Genomic DNA, 24,698 nt, shown 5'->3' on the forward strand with positions numbered 1-24,698 from the left:
GGAGGTTCCATTGCCAGGAAGCAAACAAGTGCAGAAGAAGCAGTGCTGCCAGACACGGCAGGCGCTACACACTCCCTGCACGTCTGCAGCAAAACCCTGCAGCTGCTCCCTGACAGCACCATAAAATGAAGGCTACTTACACAGGCCCAGAAAGTCCATTAATTCTGAAGCCCACACACTCATTCATCCTATTTATGTGTCTGAATACTCCTGAGAGAAGTCATTTTTTGGCATTTCTATCCAGAGAGGAGTGTTCATGCCCTACACCACCACATGGCCTGCATATGCAGTGTAAGGGGGTGCAGTGCGCTTTGTGTTGACAGCTCCTCCCAGCTTTAATCTTCAGTGGGGTGTGAAGGTAGAGAAGAGGGTGGGTGAGCTGGGAATGCACGTGTATTGGCAACATATCTCAGATATCTCTGTTGTGATGATTGCCCACATGTAGTCTTACACTTAGGATGCCACTATCCGTTAACAATCCACGTCCCACCAACGTAGATCACTGGGATGAGAAATCTCCAGCCCTCAAAATGAAAGAGAGGGACAGAGAGGGCAATCCTATCAAGGACTGCAGCAGCCCCAGAAGCTTCTCTAACGGCACACTGCTCCAGCATTAACAGAGAACCACGTGGTGGCTCTGCAAATTACAGGGCTGGAGCCATGCCTCAAGAAGCAGAAGGTGAGAGCAGGTAGCTCTCCCTACACTCCTGTAACAGCTCTGACACACCTCATGTCCTCATGTCTTTTTTTTTTTTTTTTTATATATATCAGAAATTTCCAGAACCACTGAGTTTCCTGTAGTGACTTCTGTGGAAATTGTTATATAAAAATCTAGCTGCTAATAAATATGCATTAGAATAGCTGAAGCTAGGCCACCATTCTCAACAATGAATTACTTCTTGGTATTTTGGTATACAGATGACAGCCGGGGATGGTGCAAGGCTGAGCCGCGAACTGAATTGGGTTTGCAACATAAAGCCAATATGAATGGTATAAGCCAAAGACAAGGTTGGTAATCTTTCATGTGGAGACTGTGCAGACTGAATATTAAAGGAAAATTAAAATATATAAATAACTGTAGAAAAAAATAGGGATTTTCTTTGCTGCAAACAGTTGTAGAGGAGGAAGCAGAAGAAAATAGGCGTTCAAAGAAAGAAAAAGGGGCAGATGGAAAACAGGAGATAAAACATACCATTGACAGACTGATAGGCTGAAATAATTTGGGGTGACAACATTTTGAAATTCATGACAAACACTTGGAGCTACTATATTGAGTATTTTGTCCCATGTCTTCATAACTGACTCCAGGCAATCTGCCAGAGCTATGGGCTTTAACCCCAAGAGGCTGTAAGGTGTTGTCCCCGGATAGGACAACAAATGGTTCCATACTCTGACATCCTCCTCTAGTAACTGTTTCAAAAAAAAACAAAAACCACTTACAAAGATTCTTTACAATGACTGAAGTGATACTTTGGCAAAGGAGGACAGTGAGAGACTCCCTCACAAAATGGTTAAGTTGTGGATCTATCGTGTTATCACAGTCTTCAAGCCAAATTCTATACACAAGTATAAATCTGAGGGGTATGGGGATTTCATGGATTTGGAATTTCTGATATTTATTGTTACTGAGGTTAACATCGAGCAGAAATCAGCCTTCAGGCCTTCCTTTGTCAAAGATGGATAAATCTGGAAACACCGATCACCTACATGGCCCTTAGCGGGACCACAGCTTCATGAAGGTTATGGTTCACCTGCTGGTTGTTTTGTGATTAAGTACCAAATTTCCTTCCTTCCCCAAACAACCCAGTAATGGCTCCTGGCATCTGTGTGGACAGAAAACCAACTAGAAAAGTATTTAATAAACTGTAGCTTCTTCAATTCAACCTGACAGCAGGAAATAGCCACTTGGTGCATCAGTGCTTCTGGGACCAGTTGGCAGCCTCTGACACACATCTACCGTTAGACCTTAGAAGTACTGCAAGAATCACTGGCATAGAGTAATTAATTTGTCAGCTAACTGCAATGCCTCCAAAAGAAATCCTTCCAACCCAATCTTCAGCTACAAAATGATGTGCTGTGGCCATTCCTTAACATCCATCCTATGCTGCAGATACTTTTTCATGCATCTTCTTTTGCATAAAGCACACCGAAGTGGGGAGTGATAGGAAGGTCAGATTTGTTTTGGAAAAGTCCAAAAGCTTTTCTGCAGCACAGTTATTAGTTAGACTGTGAGAAGGCCCAGTGGCAATGATATATAGATAAACATCTGCATTCCTTACATACCACAATCATTTTTGCTTCAAGTAGGTCTTCACACTTCCAGTGCCGAGCAGACTGTGGATGTGCCAATTAGACAGCCGCATTCTCTCTCCCTGTTTGGTGTCAGGTATTCATCGGATAATTTGCTTTTGCACTATGAAGAGCCATGACTGACTCGGTGATCCTCTCTTTAGATTTGGCAAAGCTCTCTTGCACGCTGAGCAAACACTTAGTTCACTCACCATACCGTATTAGCTGATTCTCTAGTTAAAAAGTATTCCACTACCTTGGAGCTGCATTGCAAAGATCTCCAACTGTTTTATGCACTGTCTACTTAAAAAATAAATAAAGATTGAATTACATTCCTCAGCCCAGGATCCTCTTGCACTATACGAATGTAAGTATTTAATTTGGCTTTCCCTGTTTATGTTAGCTTGTTTTAGTTGCTCTGTGTCTTAGTCAACCACAAGAATGCAGCATAATTGGACTTATTCAGTGCTGTGTCTTTGGCTGCTTTTTGCTTCCCAGCATAAAAAATAAAATAAAAAAGGTTTTCAAAAGAAGGTCTAAAAGTGTTTTTTGTTCTTCAGTTGTGAAACTAAAAACTAGACAAACAACCAGAAGAAATTTCATACTGAGAGCCTGCAAATAAAGGCAGAGAGATAAAAAATGAACTGATTGTAGCATTGGTGAAAGGAAGCAGATTGCCAGCCTGGAGAGACTGAAGTTTGCTGCTTACTATGCAGAATTGTGTTGGAGATTAAAACAGTGCTGTACCCTCTCCAGAACTGTCTTGCCAGCCTAAGTTAGTTTATGGCAGGTACAGGGGAGAAGGAAGAAACCGCGTAACAACCAGCGATGGGGTGACCTTCCCTGAGAAGGCTTATTCCAGCCTGCAAGAACTGGGAGATACCACGTAATGACAAAAATTAGGGAGGATCTTATGTCTCAGGTGTTCTCTGACAGCTTTCTCCTTCCTGCATCCAGAAGCAAGAGGTGGGTGAATGGGAGCGACTGGGGCTGAGGGGCTGACTCTGCAGGAAGGAATTGCTGCCTGAGCATCAGGCTGTGAAGAAAAGAGGGGGAATCCTGCAGTCCGCCATGCCACGGACGGATTAGATGACCAAATAACCTTGGCCATAGAGATCTTGAAGGGCATCGGTAGAGCCTAAAGGTAGCAGGGACAGTATCTGGGCCAAAAGACAGAAACTGTGACAAATGTTAATTTCAGTATCTTCCCTTAGATTCACACCAGTTTAAAGACACATAAAGCTCTTCTAAAAAGACGTTGAGGATTCCCCAATAGCACAGAGTTTGTGTAGCAAGATAAACTCTGCATAACTGATCACTCACATCCAGTTCCATGTCAAGAATGCCAACAGCTTTTCCGTGCAAAGTGCATGAACAGGGTCGGGGCTGGAATGTGAAGTCCAGCCCTCCCCAGACACAGGGAGCATGCTGAGAGCTGAACAAGCTTAGGGCAGCCCTGTAGATATTTTGCCTGTTTCTGTGAAATGTGTTAAGTGAACAACAACCAAAATAAATCTCCACAGGAGGCAGAAAACAGCAGTGCACAAAGCAAGTGCAGTTGAATACTCAGAAGTAGCTCCCAGTTTGGAGATGGTTTTGGTTTTCTGATGCCTGATAAAGATGTCCTTCCCAGAATCCCCAAAGCAGCTGCCACACTTAAAATACTGATTTTCTTCTGCTTCGTAATTTTACTGAAACTGCAGGAATTCCAGATCTTTACGATTTCTTATAATTGGAAATTGGGCTGTACAAGTATTTGAAATGTAAGTATAAGTACTGTTCTGAGCTTGGTTGTTTATGAACACTGTGAACAAAACTGATTCGACACTCATTTTTAATACATGTAAATCACACGTTGCACTAACAAAGTAAGGAATCGCCAGAGAGGAGCAACATTAAGCAGAGGCACACCCTTCTGAGGCAGAACGCAAAGCAACACCCACCAGTAAAAACTAAACAGTTTGTCACAAACTTTATATCCAACCTTTCTCTGCTACAGGGGCCAATACCTAAATATTTTGTAGATGCCATCTACTGGGGAAGTGGGAAAACTAACTGCATACTATTCTCTCATACTAAATAAAATAAATTGGGAAACTATTCCTAAAAACTTGTAATTTCTTTATTTATTATGTTAGCTGTTGCATGAAGAAAAGCAAACAAGGTAACCATCTCTTAATCATTTATGATTAGCCAAATAGATACAGGGGAAATGCAGATATGTGAATGTTAAGACCACTGAGACAGCAAAGTAGGAATAGCTTTGTTAATTACATCCTCATCGCAAAACTGGGAAACTGCTGACATCCTTGCCAAGTACCCCATGTAAGCTCAGGCACCGGATGCTCCCACACCCGAGGATGTCATGCTCTCATTGTTTATACAATGCTGCCCTCTAGTAACTGAAAACCAGCACACAGGATCCATGAAGGTTTCCTCCGAACACAGATCTCTTCCTTTCAAAAAGTGTTCGTTGTTTTATGCATCTGTGCTTGAAACCACATTTTAAAGATCTTACTTGGTGAAGTTTCTACACTAGCGGTGTTTCTCCTGGGTACAGAGAAAGTGCAGAACCGGCTAATTAATTACATCAGTACAAATTAAACTGCATCGTGTTTGGAGAGAGCCCCTGCTTTATAAAGATGCGTATACCTGACTAATCCTTGCCCCATCACAACACCTTAATACATCACCGAATCTGGCTCCAGCCCTCTGCTTACTTGGCTCTCCATGCTTCCCAGGACCAGGGTAGTGCCTGGACGTTTTTTCTAGCACTCCATGTACAGGGCACACTGCAGTTCAAGGCTGGCACCACAAAACCCAACCACAACAGCCCACAGGCATGGGGTCTGACACATCCAAACACGCTCTGCCAGTCCCACGTGTTCCCCCTGTGACTTGGGGTCACCCTGCTGCTAACTCAATCCATTTGGGAATTCAGATGCCAATGAAATAAATACTCATTGAAATTAAAAACTAAATCAGTAAGTTTAAGGGCTGTTCTAAAACAGATATTTATAATTTGTTTTTTCTTTGACCTGGTAAAACACATTAAAATTCCCCAGCTCTGTGTTAATATTCGGGCCTTGGCTAGCAAAGCATTTAAGCTTATCTGCACCGTGCAGTGCTGTGAACAATACCACTGAAGTCAGCATGAGTTACAGATACACTCAGAGACTTTTCTGAATGCCTGCCCTAAACAGAAGTTAAGATTCTGATCTCTAATTGAGTTGAAAGCCACTGAAAAAGGTTGTCATTTAGAAAATCTTGTTCTAATTATAACAAAGCCAAACTGGCTCCAGACCTAAATTGGAGGGAGACATAATTAAATATTTTGATTAAATGGCCTCCATGATTACAAAAAAAATAAAAAATAAACAAATACAAGTTTTCTGTTGTTTGTTTGTTTTTGTTTTTGTTTTTTAAAAAAAAGGCATCTCAGGGAAAGCACTGGAAATGCTGCCAAAAAAATGAAGGTGGGCTGGCAGCCACTTGGCTAAGGGAGGCTCTTCAGCTCCCTATAAGACCAAATTATTCTTTGAAATAATGCAGAATTGGAAAGCCAGAGCAAAGTAAAGGTCAGGCATCTGTAGAAACATACTCCAAAAGGCAAGGAAATTTATATTTTATGGAGTATACTCCCTGAGGACCTAGCAAAAGATCACCGCTGTCTTCCAAATTGAGCAGAATTGAAAAAGCATTGAGAGGGAGACATCAGGAAGAGTCTGACTCTCTGCTCCCCTCCCTCCCCTTACCCCACACCGAATCAGACTGCCACTGGCCATAGCATCCAGAGCCCAGGCAATTCAAGATGGGCGTGCTGACCCCTACATCCTTCACCCCCTTTCTTTTAAACAGGGCCCACGGGGAGAGGGTAAAGGGAAAAAAGAAAAAGCATGTTTGCACTAGAAAATCTCAAGTGCAGATTTGATGAAGCTTTTGTAGTGCCCAAACAGGCAGCACATTTGATGATTAAATACCAAGTATGAAAAAACCATAGAAGCAGAGAAGGCATGCTCATTTCATTTTACAGTGAACTGCAACATTACTTTGTATTAAACTCAGAGCATTTCCACTAACCTTTTCCCCTTCATTTTTAACCTTGGGAGGGGTTTAAAAGCAACACTACTGAAAAGCACGGTGCTGTAGTGGAAAAATGCGTTACATGGAACAGATCCTCCGCCTCTGTTTGTCCATGAAAATACTCTTTTCCATTAACCATAACACAGGAATCCTGCACCACTGTCTTTGAGGAACTGCTGTTAAATACTACTTTGGGGCCTTTTTGAACCGGTGGGACATTCTTAAAATACCGTCAAATTACTTTCCTTGCCTAAAACTAATAACAACACTTTAAAATATGTTCAGCTTCTTGTCCACTCCCAGTTTGTTGACAGGTCGTAATTAGATCCACCAGGGATTCACAGTGAATAATTTCTCAGTGTGTTATAACCAAGAGCTGTCAAACAGCAGAGTTAAACCTTGGGTATCACTCTACAGGCCTCAGGCAGAATACTTACTGTAGTCATAAGAATTTTTCTTGAGAAAAGACCAAGGGATTAAACTGTTGAAGAAAAAGAATAATTTTATGAAAACCTGCTGGCCAGTTCACACCTCAGATAAACTGGTGCTGGAAGCAGCAGGCTGTTGGGAGAGGAATGTAAGACCTAGTGTACTCTGCCAGACTGATTCAACCACTGCAAAATCTTGTCTCTGGAAATCAAAACTTTGCACGCACAGGGAGAAACAGAGCCCTAGGACTGGAGCAAGGCCATAGGCCCTCTGACATGGAAATTACACTTTATCAGAATTACACTTTATCAAAAGAATGGTTAAATGTAGTCCTAATACAGCACTGAATATAGTCCTACTGCAATGCAACCTTATCTCCAGGTACGTTTCCGTGCTTTCCTGAGTCGAGGTATTAAAGAACACAGGCTTTCCTACAGCTGTTCCTACCTAGACCAAGAAATACAAAAATTCAAGGCTACGTGTAGCCACAGAAGATGCCTGACTTCTTCACTTACAGGAAGAACACCATGAGCTGATCAAAACGCGACTGCTGGGGAGAGCTCAGACAGAGCAACGAGCTCTGAGTGACACAAAAGGTAGCAACGAGTCTCTGAGGTGAAAGGAAGGTTTGGAGTGATGGTACACAACGTGAAACCTTACTAGCATTGAATTTTTGGTTATTTTTTTCAGGGTTTTTTAACTGTTTTTGGACACTTCCAAATTCTCCCAGTTTCAACATGTACCAGAAGCAAGCCATGCACTGAAGGAAAGCACAGGCTTGGACGCCAGTCTAGGGCCTGACCTGTTCTTCCCGTACAGCTCTTCACAAGATATTTAACTTCTCTACTCCATTTCTTCTTCACAATAAAATTGCTCTCCTAACTCAAAGGGCTGCCGCGGTACTACTTTGTTATGCATACTTTCCCGGTGTATTTAGATAGTCTGACTGCAGGCAGTAGAGATATAACAAGTGTGTTTAAACAAGAGAAACCTCTTGAACAGAATCACCACACTGGAGATGGAAAATGGTGGTGAGAGAAAGGAACGGCAATACAGCAGGTTTAATAGCAACATTTCCCCCATGTAACGTATCAGACAGAATGACACTTCTGGGCTTCCGGCTGCAGCTGACTTCTAATAGAAACTTTCAAGACAAATCAAGTCCAACAGAAAGCCCAAATTCTTTCCACGTACGTCCATGCATTTAGAAACTGAGCTAATCCCAACCACGAGATAACATTTCTTGTTTTCACCACTGTAAATCCCAGCTTAGAAAAGGGTATACTAATTATCGAACTCTACTGATCCGATAGAGGTAAGTTCAGAGAGGCTGAGTATAAGTGCTAGAGCTATTCGGAATCACAGTTGTACAATGCAGCAGAATTAGGATCATTTTGCTCACTATTTTCACTAACATTCACAATAAAACTTCTGGGAATGGAGTAGTTAGTACCCCAGAATTAGCTGCTCTGGAGTGTTCTGATAAAAACTATTGTATATAAAAAACTGACAAACATTGAATGCTTCACAGCATGGCAATAACTGTGATTTTGGTGGTTGTTAGTATCAATTTCTTACTATACTCTCACTTTGCTGAGGCAAATCTGCAATGCTCAGGCCAAGCAGATGCAGAATGTATCAAATTAGTACCTTAGGGCAATGAATGCAGTAGGATGTTTCATTATAAACTCGGGGAAGCAAACTATATCCTTGACATACTCTGCTCCCAGACATTGCTGAGGCAATTGATTCCTTTATGTCTCATGTGAGGATCACCAGAGAAAATCTCTGGAGCTAGTCATTAATCACTCAAAGCATAGCACGGAGTCAGAATTTTTGAACTGATGCCAAAAGCAGTTGTGGAGATTTGCAGTGATGACTGATGAGCAACTAAGTGCCTGGAGGGAGGGAAGGGTTTTGGCTTTCCTGTGGTTTGGGTTTTTTAATTTTCCTTTTCACTGATTGTGACAGAATCCTTATAGGAATCTCGCAAAATCTGTCAGTTGGCCCTCTGAAGAAAAGAAAATAAATTTTACAGGGAGATTAAATAATGTCGGGACCTTTCCTGTAGTTATGCAGGATTAGACTTACCCACCCCAAAATAGGCTTCCAACTAATCAAGGTAACCAAGACACAGGACAAGAGAATGGGCCTGGAACACACCAGGGTGGGATGAGATGCAACAAGAATGCACTTGGCAAGGGAGATTGGGATTAAAAGTGAGTTTTAAACACAGAGGAAATGTCCCAGACAGTAGGGTAGAAAGGCAGAAAGTGGAGAGAAGAAATACGAGGAAATGTGAAGAGCTTCTGGTAGGTAACAGAAAGTGTCTGCATCCAATTAGCTTTAGCTAGAATGGCAGAAATACGACGTAGCAAGCCCTTGTGGTTCAGATGTAATGTACAGGAAGGGGCCTTTTTTCAGGTTTCTGTCATGATGGAGGTATTTGGCACCTTTCTGCACACTGCCCAGATAAACAGCGCTAGCTATGGATCACTGTACCAGAACAAAGAAAAAGACAATTGCAGCAATCATATCCATTAACCTCAGGTTGCCCTATGGTATCAAACCCAGGCCCTTACTGTTGAATTGGTTCAGCTAGAAAAATCCTTCAAGGCACTGATATGTATTCTTACAATATGCCCTGGGACACTACTGCTGCCATCGAGGACTTACCAGAAGGAAAAAGTATCTGTATGAATAATAATGCGCACTGGAATCACTGGAATTCCAACCAGAAGTTCATTTAGCACATAATACTAAGCAATAGATTATCTCAAGATTCAATGGAATCTTAGGTTTAGGTTTTTAGATTGTCATTTTCTAAACTACTGTGTCCAAATTGCCACTTCATATCAAACAAAGCACCGTGAAAGGCATTACAGAAGAGGTTGATTCGGTACCTTAAATGAAATGAGAAAAATCTTTTAAATACCCCAAGGAGCTATCAATTGCTTTGATTCAATACATCTGGTTTAACCCTGCATTGATGAACTTTGTTAAAAATAGTTTGTTGTTGACTTGGTGATAACATAGTAAAAGCCATGAAAATTGGTGTGAATGCTGGTAATTTTTTTCAATTCTAAATTAGGAAAAAAAAAAGAAAAAAGAATTTCAGAAAAAAAAAATCTTAAGGTTTATTCACTTCCTCTCTTTTTTATAATATGGAACTTTCCATGTTATTTTGTAAGAAAAAGAAACACATCACATGGTGGGCAGTTAAATCTACCTTGTCATTGAAGCAGTGGGATTATGCCCTTAACTGTTTCAAACAATAACTTATGGTTATGCTCTGAACACTACTTTATCTGATTTAACAAAGGATTGATGTGAACTACACGTATTCAGCACAACCACTCAGATTTCAAAAGGTTCTGGTAAACAGAAGATAGCTTACCCTTGTGGGTACTACACTGAGCGTTTCATTTCCAGCATTTCATGACAGCATAATATATTATTTTATTCTCAAGGCCATTAATAATTTCACCATTAACAGACACTTTCAGCAGATCTTCTCCAAGTTTATTACTTTAATAAGGACCACATCCAGCACCCTGAATCATTTTTTTTCCTTTTGATTTCAATGGAAGCAGGATTTGGTCAATGCTCCCTCGTGTAACTAAAACAAGGATATTCTCCACCCTATTAGCTAAGATATTTTATTCACTTAATGATTAGCTTGTTTTGACTTTTAAAAGCCCTTGTGTGAGTTTTGTTCTTTTTTAACTCCAACTAAGTTCATCCTTGCAGTTCTCATGCTGTACTGTAAGATACTGTACCCTTCCCACCCATTTTATGAGGACTGCCATGTGAGGCCTGTTTATTTCAAGTCATGGTTACAGTTTGGGGTAATACAAAATGTCTTTTTTGTACCAACTCTAGCACTGTCATTAAAAGATAATTATCTGTCGATCCACTGGGGATTTTCTTACTTCAGTGAGCTACATGTGTCAGACACCACTTAGAAGTTCATGCTCCAAAGAGTTCCCTGAACACCGGACTGGCTAACAGGAAAAGCAGCTGGTGACATCCTGCCCCAGTGAAGTGTGTAAAACATTTGCTTGCATTTCACAGTTTGTTTTGCACGACAAGTTTCTCTAGAGGAGTTCTCATTTACAGCCACACTGGTCTGGTCAGCCAATTGCAGTGGTAGGAACGGGACTTTGTTTCTCCAGATCAGCCAACACCTCCAGGCAAGAATGTTCAAACATCACTGGATGCTGAAACCAAATCCTGATGTGCTCACAGACACACTGGCAGCTGGTTTACTGCTCACACTTGCCTATACGACAGGCTCCCAGCCTTGGTGGGACAGCACTGGTTCCAGTTACTTCTTTCCAGGGAAGGGAAAGATGAAAGGCAGCTCTTAGGTTACAGAGCGCTCAGTTCGTGTGATATTAAGGAAACGACTGAACTGGAGAAAAGAAGAAGAGCATCCAACCATTTAGCTCTCAAGAGCATGTTAGATATTTTAGAGGTATAATGATATAAAGCATCCCATTTAGCAGGAAGAGATCTACTTGATCCATATGTCTATTTGATAGGCACCACAAGCACCCATGTTTCACTCTAAGAATGATGGATGTACGCTACTGTCTTTGTTTCCATGCCAAACCACCCATCTGTTCTCTGCTCAGAAATCTGTCATACTTTTTCTTCACTTTTGCCCTATGTTATATTTAAGTTAAAAAATACAAAAACAAGCATTATCTCATATGTATCATTTATATTCTAAGCTCTCAGCACTAATGAAATTCAACAGAGAGAGAATGGCTCAGCATACTAAGTTTCCCATTGTTCAAGACAAAGCATGGCTTTATTGTGTTGCATTAGCAACCTCTTTATAAAGGAAAGACAAAAAGAGTGTTTGAATTAATGACCTCATTTGTAGAAAATAAAATCTCCTTTTCTAATGCATAGCTCATCTACTAACACAGATACTAGCCTCTAATGGCAGCCTTATGCTGAAGTATCACTAGCAGTGTACCACATGTGATGAATTACCCACTAGCTGCCATTATTACTGGCTTTAGGCTTTATTAACTTACTAAAAAGGTGACTATACAGTCTTTTGTATTATCACCTGCTGCTTCAAAGACAGGGACAGGTTTGCATTAGGGCTTTTTAGGAGATTCATAATCAGACTTCTTGAGCTTACTGTTAAATTTATGAAATAATGTATACCAATATGAAGTATGTGGGAGTAATTACTGCTATTTGTCTGGGAGTGGATGCTACACCATGAGAGTCATAATTATTTAAGCCATAATTTCTAATACTCTGCATTTAGTTTTGGTCAGCAGAAGCACGTCAGAGACCGGCTGTTGGCATACATACAACGATGACCAGCCTACTTAGGGCAGCGTCTGCTCTTCTAGCTTCTGTAACACTTCAGACCAGAACAGTCAGAACTGCAGATACACCAAAAGATCTGATAAATGCATGTTTTTCTCCAAAGCACCTGCAAAAGGGAAGGTCGCAGCCAGGCATTCTCTGCCCTTGTAAATGTGCACGTTAACTACCTCTCTATTTTCATAGGACAAATGCCTAACTCCTTAGCCCCAGAGAACTTCACTGGAGTGTGAAACGACAGCAACTAGTATATATTAAATATATTCCCATACACACAGCATTTGCAAGATAAAATGCTCAGATATTCTTACAGCAGTATAGCTTCATGGCTTGTCCCATAAAGTGGACAGTCCCACCAGAATGATCACCCATCTCTGTGGCTGAAGCACATTATACATGCTGGTCTCCTTATGATGCCATTATTGTTTGGCATGACTTGACAATCTGATGGCAAAACAAAAGCACACTGAAGTAAGGGCAATATCCAGCCTTTTTTCTCAGATGCACAACTGTTTTCCAAAGCAGCAGCTTCTCATAACCCGGTCCTGTGTGGCTGAAGCTAACCCAGATATAGCACTGAAAGCTCTTTCCGTTTTCAGTGTCAGTACAAAGAAAACTGGGGACTAGCTGCTAGCCCATGCTCTGGCAGCTTTAACACTGTCCTAAATAGGTTACTGAGGATTACTTTTGGCACTGTTTGGGAAACTTAACTGGCTTCAAGCCAATGTACCCAGCTTTGTGCCAACTGCTTCTTGTTCTCTTCTAAATCAGGGAAGTAACATAAAAAAGTGCCAGGGAGCAAGCTGAGGGCTGGGGCTGAAGGATGCTACCCTCTAGCGATCTTTGTAGGCACAAGGAATCCATAGGGGCCACCTCTATAGACCAGAACAACCTGGAGCAGTCCTTCGGCTCCTGTCATTTGTTCTGGGCACAGCACAGAGACACCAGTGTCTCCTCCGAGGCTGTGACAGACACTCCGGTGATTTTTGAAATTTTGTCCGTAAGTCACTGCTTGCAGAAATATTCTCAAAGTATTACAGCTTCCTTTCTTCTGCAAAACGCTACCTGAAATCTTTTTCACTCTGTGGGACTACAAATGGCTTAAAGGAGGAATTTAGCATACGCCCCACACAAGTCACAGGTTTTCAGCAATTAGAACTGTGCAATTTCCAAGACTTCTGCAAAACATCAGCTTGCCTGACCGCTTTGAAATTTATGAACTACGGCACTGCTACAAACTAGTCTCACTACATCACAGATGTTGCAGTTGAAAAGAACTTTTTTGGTTGTTTTTCCTCTCCAGTCTCCTGTTGCAGAACTTTCTTCCACGCTGAACTCCGAAGGGTTAACTGGCATTGCTCGGCGGAGGGGGAAATCAGAGGTCAGCTCGTGTCCTGATACCAGTGAACTCACAAGTTACTCCTTAAGCATGTGGTTTCATCGTAGGTTCTTCCTGCCAGCAATTTCTCACTTTAATCATACACCCACAGCAACCCAGATCTTTAAATTCAGCAATTCTTTCTCAGGTTTCAGCAAGTCATTGGCAGCCTGAGCTATTTTTGGGATATTTTCTCTACTGCAGATGCAGCTTAGGAAAACGCAGGGAGCATGCTAAAGACCTGCAGCTATTTGCCTTGTACAATTTGCTCATTTCTCTTTATTTCTCTGTTTTCCTGCACTGATCACTTAAAGGACAATCTCTCTTGCAAACAAAATCCCCGGAGCCTGATTAGAGGGACTGAAGGCTCCCAGACACGGATTGCCTGCCAGCCACAGCACGGTAAGGACATGGACACTTTTGGCTAGCCTTGCATTGCAGTTTTTTAAGCTTTGCTGAACGTTTATTTGTGTCCATCGCTTCCAAATCAACACTGCTGGCATGGCAGGCAGTCTCCAGCTCCTGGTCTCCATTTTCATTCCCTAAAATCCTCAGCACTTGTAAGTAACACATTTATACTCACCGTCTCTTTGTGTGTTCTAGAAATCAGTGACTGACACTAATTGTGATGAGTGCCAGGGGTTGTTTGTTTTACTTACATTTTAGCATCTTTTAGAGATCTGTAATTTTTAATCCTGACTGAAACTGTGGGTATTTCTATTGCCTGATCTTCCCTATTTTAGGTATATTGTTAGTCTCATTATTTAGCTCAGCAAATAATTCAAATCAGGGACTTGTTTTATGTACTGTCGATGGAAACATTATAAAAAGACCTGCTATTGTTGGATTACAATTATATACGTATCTTCTCTTGTGCACAGGCTCTGCTATAATACCTTAAAGCTGCCACATAGCAGTGTGCTAACATTACAAAGACAAATACGCTGTAAAACCAATGCAGCAGACTGAGTTGTACTAAAAATGAATCGGTTTTATCGTGCAGTTCTTCCTACACAGGCTCACAGAAATGCATGAAGTAAGCTCTGCAAGAATGGTGAGATCCCTGTTTTACAGGGCATACTGTTTTATAGAAGTACTTGTAAGAATATTTTACTTATACATACCACTGCAGGAAGATTAACACAGATCTTTTCTAATGAATGTACAAACCAAATTCTGGGAATTTGCAGTAACAGAAACTGGGGAAGGGATTCTTCTGGTCCCTTCCTGTACTTGAGGCTTTAGAAATTGTTTTATCCTTTCAGGATTACTGGTATGATGATTGCAAAAAGAGAAACCTCCTGAGGGTTTAATGTACAGCATCCAAATCTTTGACTGCAACTTGGTGTCCATTGTCCTGCTGAGAGGTTTTAGAAAGCCTGACTTTGCACTTGAGGTAGGGAGGCCTTCAGACAGAGGAAGCAATCAGAAGCTATCTGTATCTGCTGCCAGGACAGACAAGAACATAATGGACAAATGTAGCCCCATTGTCTTGCCTATGAAAATGCTTAGGTACTACAGTCTGCAGAAGAAGCAAAAGTTAGCACATCCTTCCAAACAGTATTCTAGGAGTTAATTCAATCTTCACCTTTCTCTAAGGGAAAATTTTTTGTTCATTTCCAGACTGCAAATGTTTTTTGACTTACTTAGAAAACTGATTGGAAGGATGGGGGAAACATGCACAAGTGGACTGAAGGCACTATGTTCAGCAACAAAGACCTTCAGACACTGGATTCTTATTTAAGGCTTAATTTTCAGCATTAGAAAAGTTACCATGTCGATATGCAAAGAAATAAACAAACAAACAAACCAAAAATAGCAAAGCAATGCAGAATATAGGGACTTAGAATGCAGAGCACTAGACGCCAAAAGTGAAAACGCCAGCTGGTATCGGTATGTTTCGGATCAGGCTCTGGAAGTGGTATTTCTGCTTCCAAAAGCCTCTCGTCAGTTTGGATAGACAGTTTCCTCTGATACTACGTTCTCTCTGAGCATCAGACTGATCTCTGAGCCTGACTCTCTCCTCCCACTGGCGGATCTCAGTCTCAGCACCACTGAAGTCACTGATACTAAATCAGTCTGATGAGACAGACGAATCAGTCCCTTAGTCCTCAGTTCCATTTTGTACTTGGTCCCAAACGTTAGCACTCAGCTTGCTGGAAAACTTGAGACTCGATGCATTTCACAGAGACCACAGGCAGAAAACAGTGATTGTCGCTGCATGTGCTTTTGCTAACAGTTAGCAAAGCATTTGATTGTTTTCTGTTAAGAGAGGATCTGCTATGTCATTAGTCGGGATGCAGGGCATGCATGTAAATCTAGATCCCGTATTTCTCCTCCAAAAAAAAAAAGTTACTCTAAGCACAAATAGAAGTCTACTGACAGGACACGTCTGTGCAGAATTTAATGTTTTTCAGCAACATAAAACTCCTTATAGTGATGCACCTCCACCGATAACAATTCAAGTGCTGCTTGTTTGGGATCACTTTAGAAAACGTCATACTAAATTATGCCATTGGAAAAAATATTATTAGAAACACAACAAATGTTGGAAAGGAAGTAATATAAATAATGAAAAAGAAGATGCCATCTAGGATATATTAACTTCTTTTTGAAACAAACCGTTGCATACAGGAGCTCTCTGGAAGCTGAAAACCCCAGCTTCGTTAGATAAGGAATAGAGGTTAATGGGATCAGCAACTCTCCAGATGTTCAAAACCGAGCCCACACTCATGCTGTGCTGCTACGTTCATTTTGGTTCCCCCCAGACTCCTGCACAGCCCTTTCACACAAAATCTTCAGACTAGGAGCAGGAATAGCAGCCTGCTCAGCTAGGAGCAGAGGCCACTGCTGTTGCTGGTGTGTGACAGGGGTCCCACTTTCGGTATGCAGGCCTTGTCCCTGAAAATACAGATGCGGCTCCTCTTGCAGAGGGAGCAGTGGAGCAGAAGAGAGGCTGACTGTGAAGATAGAAATCACCTCCTGATCAGGTGGAGGTGCTGTTGAAACTCTGCAGGTAGCACCCATTGCCCGCACAGCTCTTAGCCCAGGTAACAGCACGTCCCTCTCCGTGCCCACATGCTCCTGGCTGAGGCCCTGCCTCATGCCCTTAGAAAAAAGAGCACTGGATGGCTTGCACTCCCTCCTGGGGCTTGTGAGAACTGGAAGAGCTAGGAGAAGACAGCAGCTCTCTGTGCTGTTCTTTTTTTTTTGGTGCATATACATTAAATCAGCCACACACAAGATACTAAAGATTAACTGACTCTGTAAATGTACTAATTTATAATTCAGCAGCAGCAATGATGCCAGGCACTCCATAACTCAGATTTGATGGTCTTTGCCTAGAGACAAGTATATACAAAGGGCTAATGGATATCAATAAGGGCAGCGGCTAAAGTGGAACACATGCTGATTTACAGTAGAACTTGTTCTAGAGGCTGAACATGAGTCAAAAGCATAATTATTCCTTCACCTGAACAATCACAGAATCGGGTCCCTCCAATTTTAATGACATCCTCAGACATGCACTACAGTTACTATAAATCAGTTATTGTGCATGAGAACAGTCATGGTAATTAGTGAGTTATATTCTCTTCACCTGACTTTTTTTAACTTCGTTTCCAATTTTATCTGAAAATTCAGGAAAAAAAAAATTAATCCTGCCCTACTCGTAAATAGACTCCAAGTACCTTTAACTCTCAGTGGCTCCAGTGTCACACAGTAACTTTCTACACTGCAACAACCTGATGAGATGGCTGAGCCCTTCAGAAAACCTGAAGGAACAGTCTTACTCATCCTGGCTGTTACTTTGCACCTGACTGATTCTACTAAATCTGGTTGAGGGACTAGGTTCAAAGAGCAAAAAGTGAATAGTACAAGAATATATTTACAGTGTGCCACTAAAGATAAAGACGCCAGAGGCAGGATAGCACTGACACCATCCTGTAAGGATGACTGAGTCCCTATTTGGGATACTATGAAGTTATTGTCATCCACATTGCAGAAAGATGAAAACCTCTCCTAACAATGAGCTGGGACTATTAGTGCTTTTGGTAAGGATACCAGCAGGGAAATGAATTATTTAAGATGTATAACAATGTTGGCCCAAGAACAAACAGACATAAATTAACCATTAGGACTAGAATTAGGACAATACACTGCAGCAGTGAGATGAGAGCAAGAATCCTATCTGTCTTTTTTTTAAGATGGAGCATGATCAGTTACCAAAAGCACTGTATGTTTTTGCAAGTTGCTACAACACCACAATCACTCCAGGACTGTTTTCTATGGTTACTGCGATACCCTTGATTCATGTCAATATAAAGGAGATTAACAATCAATGCCTGGATGCAATGCCTGGAGAAACGGGCAGGTGATACAACTTACTTTCATAGATGTTGCTCCTTTTGACATCACTTGTATTTCCATACAAAGACTAAGGTAACACTGGTGTGATAACATCACCCTCTTTACGACACACAGACGAAACCAGCACTTTGAGTTATAGAGGGATGAATGGAGCAAACTTAGTTCATGTTGATATTCTGAAGAATGCAAGAAATCTGTTAAGAGACTGCGCAGATTAGGGTATATTGAATGCATTTTACGCGTAAACAAATACTGAAAATTAATTTCACATTGAGATTTTTCCTCTTTTGCTCAAAAGCCAAGTTGACCAGCTAGCCCACCAGCCTGTCCTCACTGTGGAGGGAGGGGGAGACTGAGAGCATGAGACCCGTACTTCCCCAAAGCGAAATTAAATTGCATGCCACATGGATGAGAGAGAGAAACTGTAGTATAGATCTGCACTGATATACTGGTTGATGCCAAAGCAACAGACCTTAAGCAACAAGGCTTAAATTTTTGTCCAAACCAGGTCAGAGCATCGTGGCTCAGTTGCTGTGTAAATACTTGAGCTGCCATACAGACTTGGGCACTTCAGAAGTCTTTATGCAGACTGCAGTATCAATAAAGAGAAGGCTCTAAGCAGCCTTCAACACAGATCAGCATTTCTCTTGCAGTTAACCTTCAAGTTAACCTTCAGAAACGGATGTCTGTTCTTTACAAACTAATTTTGAAAGGTATCCTTGCAGAATTTATAACTGAAATTCCATCCCTAAAACTGGAATCAGTCACTGCAAATTCCACAATATTCAAGTACCTATATTATCTTGAGATTGCACAGCGGTGAGCTCCCAGAGCAGCAATAGGGAGTACAATATATCAAAGATCCATTTAAAAATGGCATGTCCAAGGCTACATAAAACAAAGCTATAAGAAACAGTTCATCTGCAGTCACTGGGCAATTTTACACAGAATTTTGCACAGAAAAGATATAAATCCACTGGATGAGGAGACTAGATCTCTGGCATTAAAAATACTTAAATTGTTGCCATGAAATTAAAAAAAAATGTTGAAATAGGTAAGCTGAATACTTTTAAATGTTACCTGTATAAAGACTTAGTTAAATCTTAAATCTTAAAAATAATATTGCTTAAAACTAGTTAGGAAAATAAGCAGTTGTCATTACAGCTTCCTGAATTCAGTGATAATGCTTTGCAGACTGCAGGATAGTCACCATCTCTGATAGCCTTTCACACTTCTAAACACTGGCGCCAGTTAAACACAGCTGTGAAAGGCTCCTTAACGTCCCCATCACATCTGTCAGCCTTTCTGTAGTCAGCTCTGGTGGACATTTCTTTATCTTTGCTGATTCTTGATTGACTTTGGTTTTAGTGCATATGATGATCAGGCCATCAATCCTAAGGAGAACTATTAGCAAAGACATCTAAAAATGTGCTCATTCTTGAAAATTCAAACCTAAACCAGTAAGGCAAGTCACCAGCAGATAGAAATGACACGCTGCAGATCCTAACTCCAGCCTCTCCTGGTTAGGTAACACCATTTCCTCTACCACCGCCTGTTAGAGACCACAGCCACTAGCTTTATCTGAAGCTAGATACAGTATACAAACTCAAAGAATACAATATTTGAATGCACCAACTATCTACTAAATGTAAATATCACTTTTAACAAGGATAAAAAATGCAGGTAAAATTCTGTTCTCACAAACACTGTCTCACATTTACCCTGAATAGGTTACGATGTGACCATGTGCTGATGCCAGACACACTGTTCACCTTTTAGTCCTCAAAAGCCAAAGGCATAAAAAGGTTCAAATGAAACATTTTTCCGTTTGCAAAGGAAAAACAACAGGCCTCAGCTGGAAAAGAGGAAAGAGATTATTACCATTAAGTATGAGAAGGCCTTCAGATATGACAGCGATCTAGTCATACATATATATCTAGTAATTTGACCACTTCAGTGTTAGATGGAAACAAGCAACATTTCAGCCCTGCAGAGCATGCTGATAGCACACAAGCTTCAAATTTAGTTCTTCCACGTAGTTTGTCTGTGCTGGTATTATTAATAGGCACACTAAAATGGGAACTTCACCCTGGCTCAGCTTTGACTCATTGAATGGCCTTGGGCATCACATAACCTCTGTCTCCAGTTCTCTATCTACATAATGTGTTTGTCTATCTAGTGACTTTACAGAATCACAGGGAAAACAAATGAGCCACTTCACAGAATTTTAGATTGCAGTACACTGGCTTCCTGTATAATCTCCATGTGTTTTTATAAAGCTTTCCCTGAATTTTAACATAAACTTGGCTTTTCCATCAAGGCAACCAAACTGTTAAACAGAAGGAGGAATTATTTTAAACTTCCAAATTAAGTCTCCTAGGATTAGTAACTTGTAGTAAGAAAATGGAACCAGAGCTGCACAAAGCTTGGAGTCTCACAGTCCCAAATATCTTTACTTGGTGTTGCTTACAAAGAAGATCTTCACTGTCCAGGGGAAAGGGAAGACAGAAGGAATCTTTGTTTCCAAACCTTGAGATGAAATAACAGATAAGGTGGACAGTATAATCTGCACTGTTCCAGGGCATACCAGATGGAAGAATCTGTCAAACACTCTCAGTTATGAAACTGGCAGTGACAAGAGCTATATTATTTTGGAATCTGAACTGGCTCTGAGTGCAGGACAATCAGATTCACTTGACTGCACCAGAGGACATAAATCCTCAGTGCAGCTGAGATTCTTTGCCTAAACGTAATTGAGTTAGTTATAAACTTAGTTACATATTTTCCCATTTTCCACTAAAACTATTCAATTTGTTTTAGTCTTCTGTACATTGTGACTTTCTGCTCTGAGTTTGGCCCTCTCTGTCTTAGAAAAAGACCCCTTCCCCACAAGGAATGCCCTCAGGGGACCTTTAAGACATTGACATGCAGTACTCAAATGTTCATTAATTTTTAATGTGAGCCTGAAGTAGATGCAAAAATAAATTATAGAGTCATCTGATACCAATTTAAAATGGAAAGATGGACAAAGCAAGCACAAAAAATGCCAAAAGTTGAGTAGTTCAACAGTGACGCCAGGAGATAATCTCTGCGCTGCAGCTTTACAAAGCCCAGGCACTGGGCTAACCCCTGCTGCCTCTGTGGGTACGGAGGACTGAACCTTGTCAAGGCAGTATTCCTTGGACGCTCGCTCATCCACCGTTTTCTTATTTTTTTCTTATGACTTGGTTTCCTCTTTAGTTGCATTAGGCTTTAGATCAAAAAGGAACAAACAGCAAAGGAAAAGGATATTTGTAACCATGGGGTACCTGAGATGCATGTTGAACAGTGGTACCTTTAATAATTGGGCTGTGAATTGTGGCCCAGATTTACGTCCTCTCAACTATGCCAACCTGCAGCATGGCTCTCGAGACAGCACAGGGCATGGTCAATGCTGTTCCGTTTCTAATTGTGTCGCTACAAAGCAATGAGAAACAATAGCACATCACCCAAATAGGGCTGCATGTAGGTATGTATGAAAATATAACAGATGCCTGGAATTGGAAGCACCTTGTCCATTCCAAAGAATAAAAGAATTCAGAGCTCCGATCTAGCTCACAGCTTGTGTTCTCATGGAACTTGGCAGCAGAACAAGGAAAAAAAAAACTCTAAAACTGAACTATTCACTAATAATTAAAAAATTATTATAACATAACTACAAATATTATATCTAGTCTGACCACGCTATTACAGGACAATAGTTCAAAAGAGGATGCAAAAAACCAAGGTCTATATATTCCCAGAATATACTGGCACTATTCCTGTTGACTTCAGGATATTTACTTGTTCACACCAGTTCTAATTTTGGGTTAGCGCCTTTCTAATAATTACACCAATACACCATAATGAGTTACACCAGCCTAAAAACGACTCACTCTTAAATCCAAAGCAAGCATCTCTCAGGAGCTGAGGGAAAGGCATATTTTTGTATAAGTATTTGCATTTAGACAGAACTTTTGGATATACTGTTATTGAAGCAACTTACCCATATCAAGAGAAAACGTTCTTAAAAAATCAAAATATAAAAGCCTCAGAGGCAGAGCAGCAAGAGGCAGTTCTTCTACATGACTTTTTTTTTAACCAGATAACCAGAAAGCAACTTGAAAGCTACTTAACGGCTGAGCAAAATAAAGTCTAACTAAAAATGTGAGGGCAATGGCTCCGAATGTCAGACGGAAACGGGTACAAATCCTTAGCAAAAAGAGACTGAAAGACAACGGGAAAAACAGGTACATAGAGCCCCCCTGCCCACAGGGGCACCGTAGAGTGCTTCACATTAAGCAGAGGAAAGGAGTTCCTGAAATAGAGAGTAATGAGGAAGAAACAGGCAGAGCCTTAGATCCACGTAATCTACATGGTTTGTATAAGCAACAACAACGAATTCAAACATGAAATTGGGATGAAATGTTTCTTCTTTCTGTTTTGCGGAAAATGAGATTTTGTTTCCATTGTAATGCAATCAAAAGCAAGTTTGAAAAAAAATTCCTGAGGAAGGGAAATTTTGAGTTGCGCTATGCAAAATAGCCTTGTTAGTGTGAACTGCAATAAAAACCAAAAAGATACTCCACCCTACTGCGAGACAAACTGCAACAGCAACAAGGCTGGAGGATCAGTAGTAGCCCAGAGCTAAACTAAAAGTATTGCAACAGCAAGTTCTTGATCCTGGAGGAAACGCTTTGCCATAGGTAGGGCTGTCTAACTGCTGTGATGAGAAAGCACATATTTAGATACTTTACTGCATTATCTGAGGGCTTTTGCCACTGGGCAGCTCTGTGAGGGGAAAAATGAAGACAGACCTGAAGCAGCCAAGTGGTCCATTATGTCTTCTCAGAAGACAAAACAGTGAATCATTTATGATTAGCGTGATAAGCAAAACCACCAGTTTAGGAGCTTAGTTATAAATACATTTTTTGATGTGGTTATTGATTTACCATTTAATGATGGTTGGTTAAAAGATGAGGTAGCCCAAGATCTGCATCCATTACTGTTAAAGGACAAGCACTGAGGACTTGTGGATAATTGCTGTTTATTGACTTTGACATATTGCATACGTATTGTGGACAGAATTCACTGACTCAGTTAGGTCAGGGTGCATTGTTCAAAACTCTGCACAAATGTCAGACAAGTGAAATCCCTGAATCAGTATTTTATGTATTAAAAAATATAAAGTTATATAAAAGCAGAGGACTGGAAGAGTACTTTGGGAACTGCTAGATTACTTTTAATAATGATCAACAAAATTTCAAGCGCTGTAACTATTGCTTCCCATGGAAAAGAAAATGACTTGACTGGGCTCCATTGCCTAATGGCACTGCAAGTTTCTGCCACTAGAGTGTGCCAAGGCATATGTGAAGACTAAACCTCTTCATACTCCGTATCATTGAATTCAAACTACTACCATAACACTGGACAAAGTTAAGCAGTATAAATGTACTATTTTTATCATTTCCTGCTTGACTTGCTAGAATTTGTCTTAAAGGTTATACTGTTGGGAAAAGGTCTCATCCCATTACTCTGCTTGTGCTGGACACAGGGATTTTGATACGAATACTGAATAACACAGGCATCCAGAAACAGCCCAGCCAATTTTAAGATTCATTGCATTATGCCTATGTTTTCAGTTCACTGTCAATGAAATATCCCTTCCAGAAAAAGGCTCTTACTTTGGAGCCATATAATAAATAACCCTGTTATTTTGTACCAAAAGTTAGCACAACCAGCCAATACACCTAAATCTGGTACTCTGTTTCTCTTGATGCTAGATGTGTACGGTTGAACAGCTGCATGGAAAATTTGCAACGGACAAAAAGAAAAACAACAACAAAAAAGCACATACCTATGCACAAACTGAAAATCTGATGTTTTGCTGAGAACGTAGATGCTCTTCTGTATTTAAGTAAAGCTGCTTGAAGAGAATCTATAAAAGCCCCCCTCTTTTATAGTAGAAAAAAAAGTCAGAACAGTTAAAATTAGAAATGCGTAGGCATAAAGCATTGCCAGGATCAAACAGAATATGTTGAAATGTACACATTTGGAAATGCTAAAAATCAGGTTCTGCCTCCGTACTTTGCAGAATGAAGGCTTGGCCCCTTCTCCATCTGCAAAACTGCACTAACAGCACTCCCTTCTCTCTTTTTGCTCACTTTTATCTCTTCAGATTGAAAACTTTTATTAGCTGTGTTGAGCACACAAGCTAGATCTCGGTAATGGTTTCTCGATATCCACAGTGCCTCCCTCTCAGTGAAGATTTTAGCTACTAGATCAACCCTATAAAGTATTCTTTAAGACACATCAAACAACAATAGCAAAATCCCATTGTATTAGACAGGAATCCATGGGACAAGACACAGATTTAGAGTCACACATGTATTCAAGTGGTTTTCTGGAGACATGCAGCAGCAGTTTCATTCCTTATCTACTTCCCTTAGGAAAGGTCTGCTGGGCCTTTCCTTTCCTGGAAACTCTATCTGCTTTCTGAGCTTCCAAGGGCCCACAGCATTGTGGTGACAATGATGACTGAGCAAAACTCTTCCTAAAATCCGAAAGGATCCTTCCAAGTCAGCCATGCAGGGTCAATATTAAAAAAGTCGATGAACCCCTGATCTGAAGATTTAGACTTTGAATTGCCCAGATCAGCCTGAGAAAAAGGGGGAGTCTGACTGGGCATGTGGAGTTCTCACCCCGTGACTACCTTAAAATGATGTTACATGCTGTATTTATTGGAAACGAGCAGGGGCTGACTAGAGGAGGAGATGAAAGA

The 24,698-nt window shown here is 40.8% G+C and overlaps 1 protein-coding gene across 1 annotated transcript in view; it reads left to right on the forward strand.

Annotated features, from left to right (window-relative positions):
- The first annotated feature begins 13,590 nt into the window (after nt 1–13,590).
- AMMECR1 (AMMECR nuclear protein 1) overlaps nt 13,591–24,698 on the forward strand; it is a 106,569-nt gene continuing 95,461 nt past the window's right edge. The window contains exon 1 of the mRNA XM_035323710.1: nt 13,591–13,933. Coding sequence (XP_035179601.1) covers nt 13,762–13,933 — 172 coding nt within the window. The 5' untranslated portion in view covers nt 13,591–13,761. The remainder of the gene's footprint in view (nt 13,934–24,698) is intronic.

The sequence above is a fragment of the Oxyura jamaicensis genome, chromosome 4 (assembly GCF_011077185.1).
Source record: "Oxyura jamaicensis isolate SHBP4307 breed ruddy duck chromosome 4, BPBGC_Ojam_1.0, whole genome shotgun sequence".
Taxonomy (NCBI): domain Eukaryota; kingdom Metazoa; phylum Chordata; class Aves; order Anseriformes; family Anatidae; genus Oxyura; species Oxyura jamaicensis.